Source organism: Peromyscus maniculatus, chromosome 2 (assembly GCF_049852395.1).
Source record: "Peromyscus maniculatus bairdii isolate BWxNUB_F1_BW_parent chromosome 2, HU_Pman_BW_mat_3.1, whole genome shotgun sequence".
NCBI classification, from domain to species: domain Eukaryota; kingdom Metazoa; phylum Chordata; class Mammalia; order Rodentia; family Cricetidae; genus Peromyscus; species Peromyscus maniculatus.
In genome coordinates, this window is record NC_134853.1 from 40113353 (window position 1) to 40127991 (window position 14639).

Below are 14639 nucleotides of genomic sequence, written 5' to 3' on the forward strand. Positions count from 1 at the left end.
GCCTGACCCTTACAATACAAAGCAAAGCTTCCAAGCTCCCTACCAGAGCCATGATAGCCAGCTTCATTTGAAACCCAAAAGGGGAGTGGCTAGAGGAGGTGGGGTCAGATAAGGCCTAGAATAAATCAGAAAGGGAATTTATGTGCTCAAAATACATTCATAGAAGTGGTTCGGTGAAACGTTAACAAGTCTATCATAAATGAGCTCAAATTACAATCTTACAGGTGGTTAGGTAAAGGAGTCTATAAGTCACTAAAATAAAACTGCCTCTATTTTCCTATGCTGCCATATACTGGTGTTGTGCCCAGATCGTGACCCCCAGAGAGACCACCAAAGACGAGCATGCCGGAATGCAAAAGCAAGGTTTAATTCTGGATATCCAAAAGCAATACAAGCCTAGGCAGGGACTTCGTCCAATACATCCAACGCAGTGGAGGCTGGAGGAAGCGCCCACCTGTCTGCAAGCTCAGTTTTTAAAGGGAAAAGTCACAAGGTTACATCATTTAGGGGTGCTAGTACAGGTACAATTCTGATTGGCTCGCTTCTAGGGACTTCTAGAAATTACTTCTAAGGGAGTGGTTGCCCACCACCATTTCTCATTGGCTGCCCTCAGGTGGGGGCATTTCTGTGACAGTTACCCTGGAAACCAGGGAGAGGACATTCCATAGTCTGGCAGGCATTACCTCGTGACTATCTTGTAACTCTGTACTTTTACACTTCCTGGTTTCTGGAATCTGAACTGACTGGTTTCAGTAACTAATGGCCTATTCCCAAAAGGAGAAATCTTAGGCCTTAATTTTAGGGTGAAAGCATTTTGGTCTTATTTCTAAGATGGCTCATTTTGGTCTCACATTTCCCCCTTCTCATGTGCCTAATGGAACCCAATCATGGGTTTTGGACAGTTAGCTCCTAAGTATCCCTCTCTAATAATAGCCATGTATAGTTAGCCATCTTGTCTCTATGCCAGGGAGTTTTCTTTTGACCCAGCATTTCAGCCTTTTCTGAACAGGGAACATGGGTGACGTTCTCTTCTGGAACTGCTTCGAGCTGGCATTGGGGCACCGTTGTCAAGGGGCCCCAAAAGGCTGAAAAGCTGGTCAAAGACTGGGCAAGGGGGCATTTGTCAGAAGCATGTAGCTGCCTGACTCCATAGGGACAGGGAAGAACCATGTTAGCTGGGCTGGTCCACATCAGCTTTTATCAAGTCTGGAGCTCACAGTCATCTGGAGCACACAGTCGTCTGGAGCAGTGGAGTCAGTGACTGAAACCTGGAGGTGACTGCCAGCTGAGTAGAAATCTGTTGAGACAAATTTAAACTAGGAACAGAAGTTAAAATTTATGAACTTATTTGGAACCCTTAGGTCCATACCCTTAGTAATGGGAAAATCAGTAGTCCCAAGACCAGGAGAGAGGAAAAATACCATCTTTAGGAATACTTATCTGGGGTCCTTTTGACCTCTGTGAAGTGGGTCTAGGTTTTTCTGACTCTTTTGATCCTTTGAGGCCTACTTACAAAATGACATAAAAGTTTTAGATACATTAGTATTACCAATCTGTACTGAAATCCATATTGTAGACAAAGCAGGTAATGGGTATCTTGTAAAACAGCAGAAGTGGACTCATACCTTTGAGTCCCAACAAGTTACATTTAAATATGACATCTAAAACAAATCCAAAATATTGAGCTTGTGACTGAACAGTAAGTAGTCATTGCTCTACCAGCTCATCAGGGCTCCTAAATGTTAAGCTCTGAACCATAGAACAGGAGAGTAATCTGAAATATATCTCATTTTAGACTCATATCTGAACCTTTATGACTTACTTAAGCTTTTATATCTTAGAACATTTTCCTAAAAGTGAGCTAACAAGCTAGCTATAGCCTTGCAGAAGGATCTGGTTGATGCTGCCATGCTGACAAAGTTAGAGCTAGCCTGGCCATCAGTACTGTCAGAGATCTGAGAAGGATAAACTATATCTGAGTGCAGACCAAGAAGCTTCCAATCCTATAAATTACAAGGACCAATCCCTACCCAGGTCTCCATAGCGTTGGATGCACCAGTCAGAACAGCATCATTCTTCTTCCGCCATCAGGTCCATAAGGCAGAGGTTTTTTCCTGTGGAGTAGGGACACGGAAGACTGACCTTGATCAGGCAAAAGGGTGCAATCAATTCCAGTGTCCTACTGCTCATCCACAGTCTGAGCTGGGTCCTGGCGGCAGGCGTTTCACTGGGGCATCTTGCCCTGTGGTCAGCGTTGTCATATTTCAGGCAGAGACGTTGTGGTGCCTCGTACGTAATCTTCTTTGGAGACCTTGGGTCACTGCTAGGATCTGGAAGCCTGTCTGATACAGTAAGCTTTTAGATCAACATTTAAATGCCATATTCTGCAGATCTCTGAAGTATGAGGGCTGTCCAGGTATATCTGAATAGACAAACTTTGTTTCTAAGTACTTGTTTCAAGCTCAACCCTAAAAACATATGCAAGAGACTGAGTAAATGAGTAAACTTACATCAGTACTTACTTACCCTGACTACAATTAAAAACCTTGATTACTTATGACTGACTATTTATGTTCTCTAACAGTCTACAAAAGTAGCCTAAAAACAATGCTTTTAAGTTGAAGCTCTTCTAGCATCAAATACAGGTTTAGTAAAGAAACCAAAACAAAATATCATTATACAACATTCTTAAGCCTGAACGTACCTTGGGTAAGAAGAAACATTTTTTAAGCCATTGGTTTTTAACTATAAAAACTGTTCTTAAAAGACTGAGATCTCTCAAATGTCTTCCACCACTGCAACTAGACTCTTTTTGGAACTCTAGTCCTGCCATACATTTGCAAACCTCAGCTGTTTCCTATGATTCCTTTATGTTGCAAAGTTTGGCTGTCAGAGCAAGGTATATTCCTGTGAATAAAAGCATTGATGTGCAGCTTTAATATTAATCAAATACCTTATTTATTAAACATATGTTGCCATCTATTTAAATTCTCTAGAAACTTTCTGTTGAACACTTGGTAAAGACATAAGTATTAGGTGTTAACCTGAGTAGATCTTTATAACCTTAGTAAAAGATGGCTGCCAGCCACATGGCTGCCCATGAGGTCACCAGCCAAGATGGAGGAAGCCACGTGGTTGCTGTTTAAAGCTCGTTTTTCTAAACAATAATTACTTGTACACAGTTGGATCCAAGTTACACACATACATACATACAGTTAAAGCTTGCTTTCATTTTCAAGTCACATACCTGTATACATACACACATAAGCAGTTTGCAGAATCATTAGCCATTTTTAAGATGAAAACCAATAAGAATTAACTTTCAAATTCAGTATTTGCAGGTATAAGAAACCATAACAAACAGTTTGCATCACATCACCTCTGACCTTTTACGACCTTCCATGTACCCTCAGTCCGTTCCTTTGATCCCTCAGACATTTACTCCAAATTCCGCTTTTTCTTTTCCTTTAAAACAGAAACTCTTACCAAAGTCTTTCTTGTGATTTCCCTCAGTACTCTAGAATATATTGTAAAGTTACAATATTTTAAACAAGAACAGGAATACATGCTTATACGATATCAAAAATAACTCTCAATTTGCATCAGCACTGTACCGCAGACAAGAAACTGTTGGTGACATTTCATTCTTGGAGCCAGACCTTGATCAGGTTTTAGCCCCAGGGCAGGTCTTGGGAGCCCCACCCAACAGCGTGGAAGAGGAGGACGGGGAAAGCGCGGAAAGCATGCACCATGGAGACAAAAGATTGCTGTTAACCTCAGATTTTCAAGAACACGAGAATGACAGACTGAAAGTGACTCCATGCCCTGGCTGGGCCCATAGACCTGTAGGCCACTCCTCAGCTGTGACCCTGGAGGGGCAGTTAGTTCTCCACCAGCCCCCTCACTGAGCTCCTTGAGGCTACTGCTGGCTCCCGCCAGCTCTGCCCCATGTCCACACAGGAACCCAGCCAGAACCTGCCGGCCATATCTGAGCCCCACAGTGTTCACAGCCCGCTCTAGCACAAAGCCATGCCTAGTTCCCATGCAGCCAAGCCTCTACTCCACAGCTTTTTGAGGGAGCTGGGGCCCCGAACCCACTGCATCTAGGCCCCGTGATGCTCACGGGCCGCCTAGCCCTCTCAGCGGCGCCCTGGGTCCCCGAAGTAGCAGCTGTGCAACCGCTGCCTGCCGGACTCATTGCAAGTTTTCTGCTGCCTGCTGCCTGTGCTCTGGTCAGAGAGAGCAAGGAAGCAATGTTAGGTTAGTCTGTGCCAGTTCAACCACCGAAGGGGTCTCCATCCCTTCGGCTGGCAATCCGGCCCACAAGTCCCAATGCACACACAAGCTCAGGCATAAAACACTCACACATGTGGCCACAGTTCTCACACATTTATACATTTATGAAGGTATAACAACACTGATGAACAAGATAGGCAGACAAAAAGGAAGAACAAGGGCCCTACAGATGGTCCAGGCAGACGCGAGTCCGGAGAGGGAGCCTCGATAATGCCAAAGACCTACAGATGGGACAGGGACAATTCAACAGAGTCTCCTGATCCCCAGACGGATCCCTCACAGGTGTCCAAACAGATGGACCCCTCACGGGCATCCTAACAGACGGACCCCTCTCGGGCGTCCTATGACGGGGGGACCTGTGAGGACCCCCGCGTCCTGATGAGGGGTTGGAACGTCTTCCAACTCCTCCAGGATCACCTTACAGGCGCGTCCGCCAAGGTGAGCCTGTCAGATTCAACCACCGGCTTCGGATAAGAGAATGAAAGTAAAAGGAAAACAAAGACAAGAAAATGGAGCGCTCTTACCGATCGGTGCAGATGGACCTCCGGAGCTCTTAGGGGTCCTGGCGGGGAGTCTCTGGGGATCCCGGACGAGCCCCCAAATGTTGTGCCCAAATCGTGACCCCCAGAGAGACCACCAAAGACAAGCATGCCGGAATGCAAAAGCAAGGTTTAATTCTGGATATCCAAAAGCAATACAAGCCTAGGCAGGGACTTCGTCCAATACATCCAACGCAGTGGAGGCTGGAGGAAGTGCCCACCTGTCTGCAAGCTCAGTTTTTAAAGGGAAAATTCACAAGGTTACATCATTTAGGGGTGCTAGTACAGGTACAATTCTGATTGGCTCGCTTCTAGGGACTTCTAGAAATTACTTCTAAGGGAGTGGTTGCCCACCACCATTTCTCATTGGCTGCCCTCAGGTGGGGGCATTTCTGTGATCAGTTACCCTGGAAACCAGGGAGAGGACATTCCATAGTCTGGCAGGCATTACCTCGTGACTATCTTGTAACTCTGTACTTTTACACTTCCTGGTTTCTGGAATCTGAACTGACTGGTTTCAGTAACTAATGGCCTATTCCCAAAAGGAGAAATCTTAGGCCTTAATTTTAGGGTGAAAGCATTTTGGTCTTATTTCTAAGATGGCTCATTTTGGTCTCACACTGGCAGGGCGGGTAACTGCTAGGAGCTAGGAAACCTGCCTCAGTACTTCACTGCACCTGGACCTGGTATGCAAAAAGCCCTTTTGTTCTGAGTCAGTTGCTCTGGAATGACAGACATTTGGGTTGTGAGAGAAAGGAGGGTCTGACCTTCGTTTGCATAAGAAATAAAGCTATGCCTAGGAGACATAATTCTAAGAGTATTTATCTTAATTCAGGAGACAGAATTTGGTCTGTTTGCTGTTTTGGCCTAGGATGCATGAGAAGTATATCAGATAAATACACTGTTAGGAGTTCTTGGAAGCATACAAGAAAATCATTGAAGGAACCAGCTAATATGTATACAAAAACTAAAATGTCACCAAGACTTTTTAAGCCATGGACCTTCAGAAAAGTCCTTGACCTTTTCAAGTAATAGCTTTTGTCATAGTGGCGAATTTCATTCCATTTTCCTGTGGTTTGCAGCAGTTATAACATTGTGTACATTACTTGTGTGTACCAGTTACAATAGACCCCACTGGACTGTCAGAGGATGTACTTTCCCTCGGACCTCGGTGGACATTATTATAGGGTCATCTAGATTGCAATGACACTTGTGATTGTGAAGACCTTGGCACAGCTCTTTCAAAATCATGCCTGTGACTCTGCCTTCATGTACATTAGACATTACTTTTTGTTGGAAATAATAATCTCATTGTGTTGTACCCATTTTGCAAAACCCCCAGAGACCACCAAGGAGCCGGTTTCTGATGCAAGCACATAAGGGTCCTTTTATTCAGGTTCAACCTGGGCTGCCGCATGACAGATGGAAGGAAATGTGGTGACGGCCACGAGCCCAGGTTTTTATAGGGAAAAACCACAAGCCGGGAATTGGCAACTTGGGATTGGGTAGAAGGGACAAGGTTATTTTTTTGAAACTATTGGTTTAGACTTTTGGCGGGGAACCACAACCTGCTGATCAGGATTATCTGGACTGCTCAACAGGATTATCTAGATATCCCCAAGGGCTGTAAACCACAGACAGCATCCTGTTAAGCTTTCCTTTCATGTATAAACAGCAGACAGGATATCTGCAGGAGGATACTGCTCTTATCTGTTCAGTTATCATAGCATATTTCTGAGCCTGTAAAGTTAAGTCTAGGCCTTCACAATTGTAAACATTATGTCAGAGTAGTTCTTTGACCATAAGAATGAATACATGCTTTAGCACTCCAAATCAATGAGTCAGTTTTAAGAACACTCAACTAAGGGCAAAAAACTACAACAAAGCACTTTTATATGGCACCCAAAGATTGTTTCCTGGTGGTGCTCATGAAAGAAGTGATTGAGTGACCGGTTGATGCAGTAGAAGGTGGGGAGGATGTCTCTGACCCTGACCCTGGAATGCCTTGCTGGGCCATGTGCCCCTTACTGTGTCTGCCTTAGTCCTTGCAGAAAGATGTGCCCTCTGGTCTCACAACACTTGTGGTAGGAGAGAACTCAAGTACAAACCCATCTCGTGATTCCAAACTGAGGCTGTTTTCTTTTTTACTAGAGGAAATAAAACTTTAAGGATCATTTAAAATAGTTTCTTTTCCATATTAGTTGATTGTAAAAAAAAAAAAAAAAAAAAAAAAAAAAAAGGTTGGGGGTAATTCTTATGGGGGGAAAGGGTAAAGAACAGACCCCCACACTTTTGCCGTGATAGCTGTGGATTCAATACTGTGGTCTTTGTGTAGGCTTAAGGCTGTAGCAATGCATAGTTTAGTGTACTCCTGTTAGAGCTCTGACTTTTGATGTTACTGTCAAGGGTTTTTTTCCATTGCCCTTGTGTTCACTCTAGGTTATACATGTGCATGTTTTTAACACTAGGAAATTTGTTTTTCCCTTGGAATCAGGTTACTTGCTAAACTCAGATTGCAGATGTAGTAATAATCTCTTTATGTAAGCAAAGAAGTCAACTCTCCCCGACATTTTGTGAACTACCATCTGTGTGGGCCATAACTTGTTTGTATGTGGAAATAGGTAGCATTCCTGCAGTGCAGAAGCTTTTGAAAGTTGGAGAAGTATAGGTTCCATGGATTATTTTATTAATAAGTTTTGAGTCTTGATAGTGATTCTCTGTATTGAAGTCCTAATTTGCCATACTACCATGTTCTTGTTTTCTAGGGAATATCTTGGCAAACAGCTCCAGTCGGAGCAGCCTCAGACTGCTGCTGCCCGGAGCTGAGCTGAGCTCTTCAGCTTTTCTGCACCTCTGATGGACCACTGGAGTGAGAACCTCAGTCCTTAGGATCAAAAATGAATAGTTTTTAATTTAATGGTAATTTCTTTTCTGTTGTATAGCTTTTCTCAATGGTAATTCCTGGGTGAATAAAGGTATTTGCTTGTTAAATTGTATAAAAGTAGGTGCTGTCTGTATGTAGGGAAATATTACTATTACTTACATTGCTTATAATTTCTGTATTTATTGTTCTCTGGAAATAAATATTAAAGGATTCTCACTCCAAACATGTTCTTTCATTTTGGTTATTATGTGAACTTTGAATAAAAGTCTTATTACACAATTTCAAATAAATATTGGGAGAATTATTCCCAAGTAATGATGGGAAGTAAATGCTTTGAAATGACCACTGATCTCTCTCTCTTATTCCCCCCTCTCTCTCATTCTCTATACCTTTATGGCATTATATCACTCAATAAAATATATGTCCTGAGAAGTACATCTATAGGTAAGTTAGTCATTGTGCAAACATCACAGAGTATAGGTATATAAGCTTGCATGATCAAAATCAGTCCCTTGATTTGGCTTCTTGATGCAATGAAGATAGTAAAAGGTGAAGGTAAGTAAAAGGAGTATACTTTAATATAGTGACAAAAATAGCAAATAAATAGATACCATGGTTGTTTGTTACCACTATCAGTTTTGTGTACTGTACATAATTGTGTTGCATTTTTGCACTACTGTGAGTCAGCATTTCACTCTTGTTATTAAGACACCATAGGTGAGTGGTCAAGGCTGTGTGCTATAGTATCAAGACAGCTATAACATCACTTTGTGTAGGACACTTTAGCTCCATTGTGATTTTAAAGGATTATCATGTATTTGCAGTCTGTTACACAGTGAATGACTAGTAATTAGAAACATTTTAAAACCCTGAATTTTTGTTAGACTGTATATTTTATTTCTTTTAGACTATAAAAAGATGTTTGTTTCTTTTAACAAGCTAAAATATAGTAAAATAAAAGCCATCACATTGAAGTTGGACAACGTAAACCAACAGACAGAATAGAACTTAAAAGAAAGCACAAGACTCAGAGACCCACTCCTTCACATACTCAGGAGTCCCAATAAACACACTAAACTGAAAGGTATAATATGTACACAAAAGATGTGGTGCAGTCACACAAGCCCTGTGTTTGCTGCTTCAGTCTCCATGAGTTCATGGGATTTGTGCTTAGTTGATTCAGAGAGCCTTGCTCTGGTATCCTCTATCACCTCTGGCTCTTACACTCTTTCTGCCTCCTCTCCCTTGGGGTTCTCTGAACTCTTAGGGGATAGATTTGATGGGCACCCCATTTAGGGATGAGTGTTCCAATGTGTCTGTGTGTGTATGTGTGTGTGTGTGTGTAATCTCTAGCTGTATTTGTTCTTACTGCAGGAGGCATCTTCTCTGATGATGGCTGAATAAGGCACTGATCTATGAGTATAGCAGAATAGTGTAGGCAGAAGTTTCTGTTCCACTAACAACCCATCAACTTCTTCCAAATTACCACACAGAAGCTTATATTAATTATAACTGCTCAGCCATTAGCTCAGGCTTATTACTGACTAGCTCTCACATTTAAATTAACCCATAATTCTTATCTATGTTTAGTCACATGATTTGCTACCTTTTCTCAGTTTGGCATTCTCATCTTGCTTGCTCTGTGGTTGGCTGGAGACTTCTGAAGCCACCTTTCCCCTTCCTAGCATTCTTAGTTTGATAACCCCGCCTTTACTTCCTGCCTGCCTACTGGCCAACCAGCATTTTATTAAACCAATTTGACAAATCTTTACAATGTACAAGAGTATTATCCCACATCATTTCCCCTTTTTAGTTAATTAAAAAGGAAGGTTTTAACCTTAATATAGTAAAAAAACAAAACAAAACAAAAACCAAAAAAAAAAAAACCAGTTAAGTAAATTACAGTAACTATCCAATCCATTTTCATTTGACAAAATTAGAGAAAATACTTTATTATCTATCTTGGTGAGTCTAAAGTATTGTATCTAATTTATCTTTTATTATACCTAGAGAAGACTAACTTTCTAGTCTTCAACTCCATCAAAGACTCCAGAAGGATGTAATGCTACCTGATGACAGGGACATAAGGCTGCCTGGACAGTCACCCGAAGTTCCTCTGCAATGTTGGTGCATCCATCTTTGGCCTACAGGCTTAGTATACCTGACAGATTTTTTTAGGAAGCAGGATTTTCTGAAGGGCTGTTCTACTTTTGTCTTGGCAAAATTCAGCAGTCCTTTCTTTTGTGCTCTGCTTGTCCATTTTGGACAGCATACTGTCAGCAGTCAAGGTAAGGACACTTTCTTCCCCAGTGGCTAACTTTTACCACAAAGAAAGAAAACTCCATAAGGAGTTTCCTCAGTGCCCATCAAGTTTCAAGTAGATTGGTGCTGCCAGTAGCAGACATGTCTCATTTTATAAAAAAAGAGAATATGTTATTAAAACATCTTAAATGCCATGTTCTGTAGATCTCTGAAGTCTGTGAAGATGACCTATCTAATATATATCTCTGACCTTGAAAACATACCTAACCTGACTACAAGTCTGATTGTAATAGGTGACTAACTACTAACCTGCATTTCTTTATATCCTAATTAGTTGGTAATAATAACTTTCAAGGACTACAGATTTGCATTACATTGTTAAATGAACTGTATAGGTACAATACCTTGGACAAGATTAGAAATACATGTACAGTATTTTCTAACAAAATCAGTCTCAAATTTGTATCAATATACATAATTTATATATAATATACAAAAATCCACTCCAATGTAAAATGTTTAAAACTAGTAGTTGCTTTCTAAAAGTAGATTCAGTAATCTACTTTTTTTTTTTTTTTTTTTTTTTTTTTTTTTTTTGGTTTTTTGAGACAGGGTTTCTTTTTGTAGCTTTGCACCTTTCCTGGAACTCACTTGGTAGCCCAGGCTGCCCTCGAACTCACAGAGATTCACTTGGCTCTGCCTCCCAAGTGCTGGTATCAAAGGTATGCACCACCATTGCCCGGCAGTAATCTACCTTTTTATCTTATCATATCCATACTCATTTTCTTTTCAGAGTAGATTCAATAATCTACCCTTTCATCCTATCATTTCAATATCTTTTTTTCAGATTCAATAATCTACCTCTTATTTATATCCTCTTTTTTTTTTTTCAAACAAGAACCCTGAATTTAATCTCCTTTAGCTTTTTTCCTGACCATTATCAATTAACAACTTGTAACCAACCATCCTAAATAATGACAAGTATCCATTACTCATTGAAAGGTCAAAAGCCATCCACCCCACCTCTTGGGAATGTGAGCTTCATGTTCTTAAAATTACTTTTTGCTCTCTGGGGGTGAAGGCATCTTTGGGGTATCCTGAAAAGAAAATTTTGGGGTTAATTGTCAAGTCCTGGGAAAGGTAGCTGTATCCTTGTTGTCCAGTCTCTGCATAATGTGAAAGTATAGGGCTTGACTGAAGTCCTGTCTAGAGTAGTCCATGAAGCTGTATCATCTCAGCTAGTCATCTTGAAATTGTTCTGAGCAGTTTGTAGTCCAAAGCCAGTCTTTGGGTTGTGTTTGTCAGCTTTGTGGCATTATCATAGGCCTGATGAAGTTGTGGGGTCCCATCTTTTTGGAGACTTCAAAGTCACTGTTGGGTATGGTCATGGTTGACTGAAGAAAACTGATAGAGACTCAAACCTGAAATCATATACAGGAAGCTAGATGAAACCTTTTCTCTAGAATGAGTTAGTACTCTATATGACCATTAATATGAAAAAAAGTTTAAAATATATATGTATGTTAATCTTACAAATTTTGATATAAAATTTATGCCTTAAGAAAAGTTTTAAAGAGTCAAAATAAAACCAAAGGATCATGAGATTAATAGCAATAGAATAGTCTCTTAATTTTCATTTTTCTTCTGTTCCATATCAGGTAGCTGTTCTGACATAGAGATTTTGCATTTTCTTTTAACAAACGTTGGGTTTAGAGAAGGAGAGAGCCACACTACAACTCCAAAGCCAGCTTTAATTTTTAATTGAACTGGGACTACCTAAAGACCATTTATGTTATGTGTCTATAGAGAACAGCAGAAACAAACATTTAAGAAGACTTATGAAATTTTACCCTGTTAGATATGTGATATATCAATAGACCAATTTACTCTTTTTCTTGGGACATTTTTTTTTTCTGGATGGTTTGTCCTTTTTCTTTAGATATCTCATTTGTCCAGTGTTCTTCAGATTCCTTAGCCTTCATTATCCTGAAAGACAAAAACAAAACCATTCCCCAACCCTAAATTTGGAGAAATTCCCTTTTGGCAAGTTATATCTGATCAAATGCAAAAAAAAAAAAAATTGTTAGTGGTATAAGTTAGTTTAAATTGAATGGTCATCATGCTAGTCGATGAACTATCACCTCTTCTAATTAAGAGGTGTCTCTTGTTCAAATCGAACCTTTATCAATTTTAATGGTATCCATAGCTTTTCTTCTCCTGTGGAAACAAATGCAAAACCTCGTCCCCAATGTAATATTTCCTGGCTTCCATTCTGAGCTCAGCACATCTTTAAAGTATATAGGCTGATTTAATTCTGTAGTTTTTTTCCTATTATCCAATGTCTCTCTGCAGCTGTTGTTCCTTTCTCACTATCATTGAGAAGATTCAAAGTTAATAAAGCATTATGTAATTTATTTCTGTGGGTTTTTGTTATCCCTTTCTGTTTATTTAGCATATCCTTTAGAGTATGATTTGATCTTTCTATGACTGCTTGGCCTGTAGCATTGTGTGGTATATGCTCTATATTTAATAAGCAAAAAAAAACCAAAACAAAACAAAACAAACTTTCATTTTACTAGAGACTTATGCTGATTAAGTTTAATTTGTACAGGTATACCCATGATGGCCAAAACTTCTAGCAAAGGCATGATTACAGAATCAGCCTTTTTGCAACTTAGAACAGTTGCCCATTGAAATCCTGAATCAATGGTATGGTGTACATATTTCAGTTTTCCAAATTCTACAAAATGAAACACATCCATCTACCAGATTTAATTCCTCTGAGTACCCTTTGGGTTACATCCTGCTGGTAGTGGAGTTTGATTGTATAAAGAACAAGTAGGACATTTCCTTATAATTTCATTGGCTTGTTGCCAGGTTATGGAAAAAATCCTTTTTTAAAAAATTTTATTTTATAATTTAATTTTACATATCAGCCACTGATTCCCTCGTTCTCCCCCTCCTGCCCCCCCCACCTTCCCCCCAGTTCGCCCCCCATTCCCATCTCCTCCATGGCAAAGACTCCCCTGAGGATTGAGTTCAACTTGGTAGATTCAGTCCAGGCAGGTCCAGTCCCCTCCTCCCAAGCTGAGCCAAGTGTTCCTGTGTAAGCCCCAGGTTCCAAACAGCCAACTCATGCACTAAGGACAGGTCCTGGTCCCACTGCCTGGATGCCTCCCAAACAGGTCAAGCTAATCAGCTGTCTCACTTATCCAGAGGGCCTGATCCAGTTGGGGGCTCCTCAGCTATTGGTTCATAGTTCATGTGTTTCACAGGGATCACCCAATGACAGAGAAATGGATGAGATCTACATGAACAACCTGGATGTGAGTGGGGGTAATGAAGGGCAAGGGTCGAGGGAAAGAAAGCTTAGGGGAGCGGGAGATCTCAGCTGGATCAAGAACAAAGAGGGAGAACAAGAAATAAGAGACCATAATAAATGAAGAGCCCATGAGAATAGGAAGAAGCAAAGTGCTAGAGAGGCCCACAGAAATCTACAAAGATACCCCCAAAATAGACTACTGGCAATGGTCGAGAGACAGCCCGAACTGACCCACTCTGGTGATAGGAGGGCCAGATACCCTAATTGTCATGCTAGAAACCTCATCCAATGACTGAGGGAACTGGATGCAGAGATTCATGGCCAGGCCCCAGGTGGAGCTCCAGGAATCCAATTGGCGAGAAAGAGGGGGCTTTGTATGAGTGAGAATTGTTGAGACCAAGGTTGGAAAAAGAACAGGGACAAACAGCCAAATGAATGAAAAATCCTTTTTTAAATCCTTACTATTGACATGTTTTTTTATGAATTTCTGAGGCCTCCAGCACATTTTCTATCAATAGTTTATCGATCTCATCATTACCTTGTGCTAGAGGGCCTGGGAGACCCATATGGGATCAGATGTGAGTTATATATAAGGGATGATTCCTATTGCTGATTATATCTTGTAATTGAATAAATAACAAATTTAATTCTGACTCATCAGAGATAAATTCAGCAGTTTCAATATGTAAGACCACTCTTTCTGTATACTGAGAGTCAGTAACTGTGTTGAGAATTTCCAAAAAATCCATTAATAACATCAGAATGGCATATAATTCTGATTTTTGGACAGAATTATAAGGACTTTAAACCACTTTACTTAAATTTTCTGATTTGTAACCTGCCTTTTCTGATTGGTTTGCATTGGTATAAAATGTAGGGGCTCCAGATTTAGATATTTCCCTTGCAATGTGAGGCAGGATCCAGTTAGTTCTCTTTATAAGTTTAATTATATTCCTTTTGGGATATTTGTTGTTAATCTCTCTCAAAAAATTACTGCAAGCTCTTTGCCAAGGTTCACTTTCTGCCCATAATTTGTCAGTTTCATCCTTAGTTAAAGGTACTACAATTTCTGCTGGGTCTATTCCAACTAATGAATGAAGTCTCAATTTTCCTTTTAAAATCAACTCAGAGATCTTTTCCACATAAGTTTTAATTTTTTTTACTCTGGTTATTTGGTAGAAATATTCATTCCAATATGGTATCTTCCCTCTGCATTAAAATTCCTATAGGGGAATGCTTAGAGGGTAAAATAACCAAAATGCAATCAAGCTTTGGATCCAAATGATCCACTTGTGTATCCTGTGTTTTCTATGCCACCAAAGCCAGTTCTCTCCAT

The 14639-nt window shown here is 40.4% G+C and overlaps 1 protein-coding gene across 9 annotated transcripts in view; it reads left to right on the forward strand.

The window, feature by feature from the left end:
• The window catches only part of Atp6v1h (ATPase H+ transporting V1 subunit H), a 111289-nt gene extending 103347 nt beyond the window's left edge, over positions 1-7942 (forward strand). For all 9 annotated transcript variants that reach the window (XR_013049014.1, XR_013049017.1, XR_013049016.1 and 6 more), the window contains one exon: positions 7601-7942. Coding sequence is in view for 5 of the 9 variants with exons in the window: in XM_076563985.1 (XP_076420100.1) it covers positions 7601-7661 (61 nt within the window). In the remaining 4 variants the exon portion in view is untranslated. The remainder of the gene's footprint in view (positions 1-7600) is intronic.
• Positions 7943-14639: the final 6697 nt, after the last annotated feature.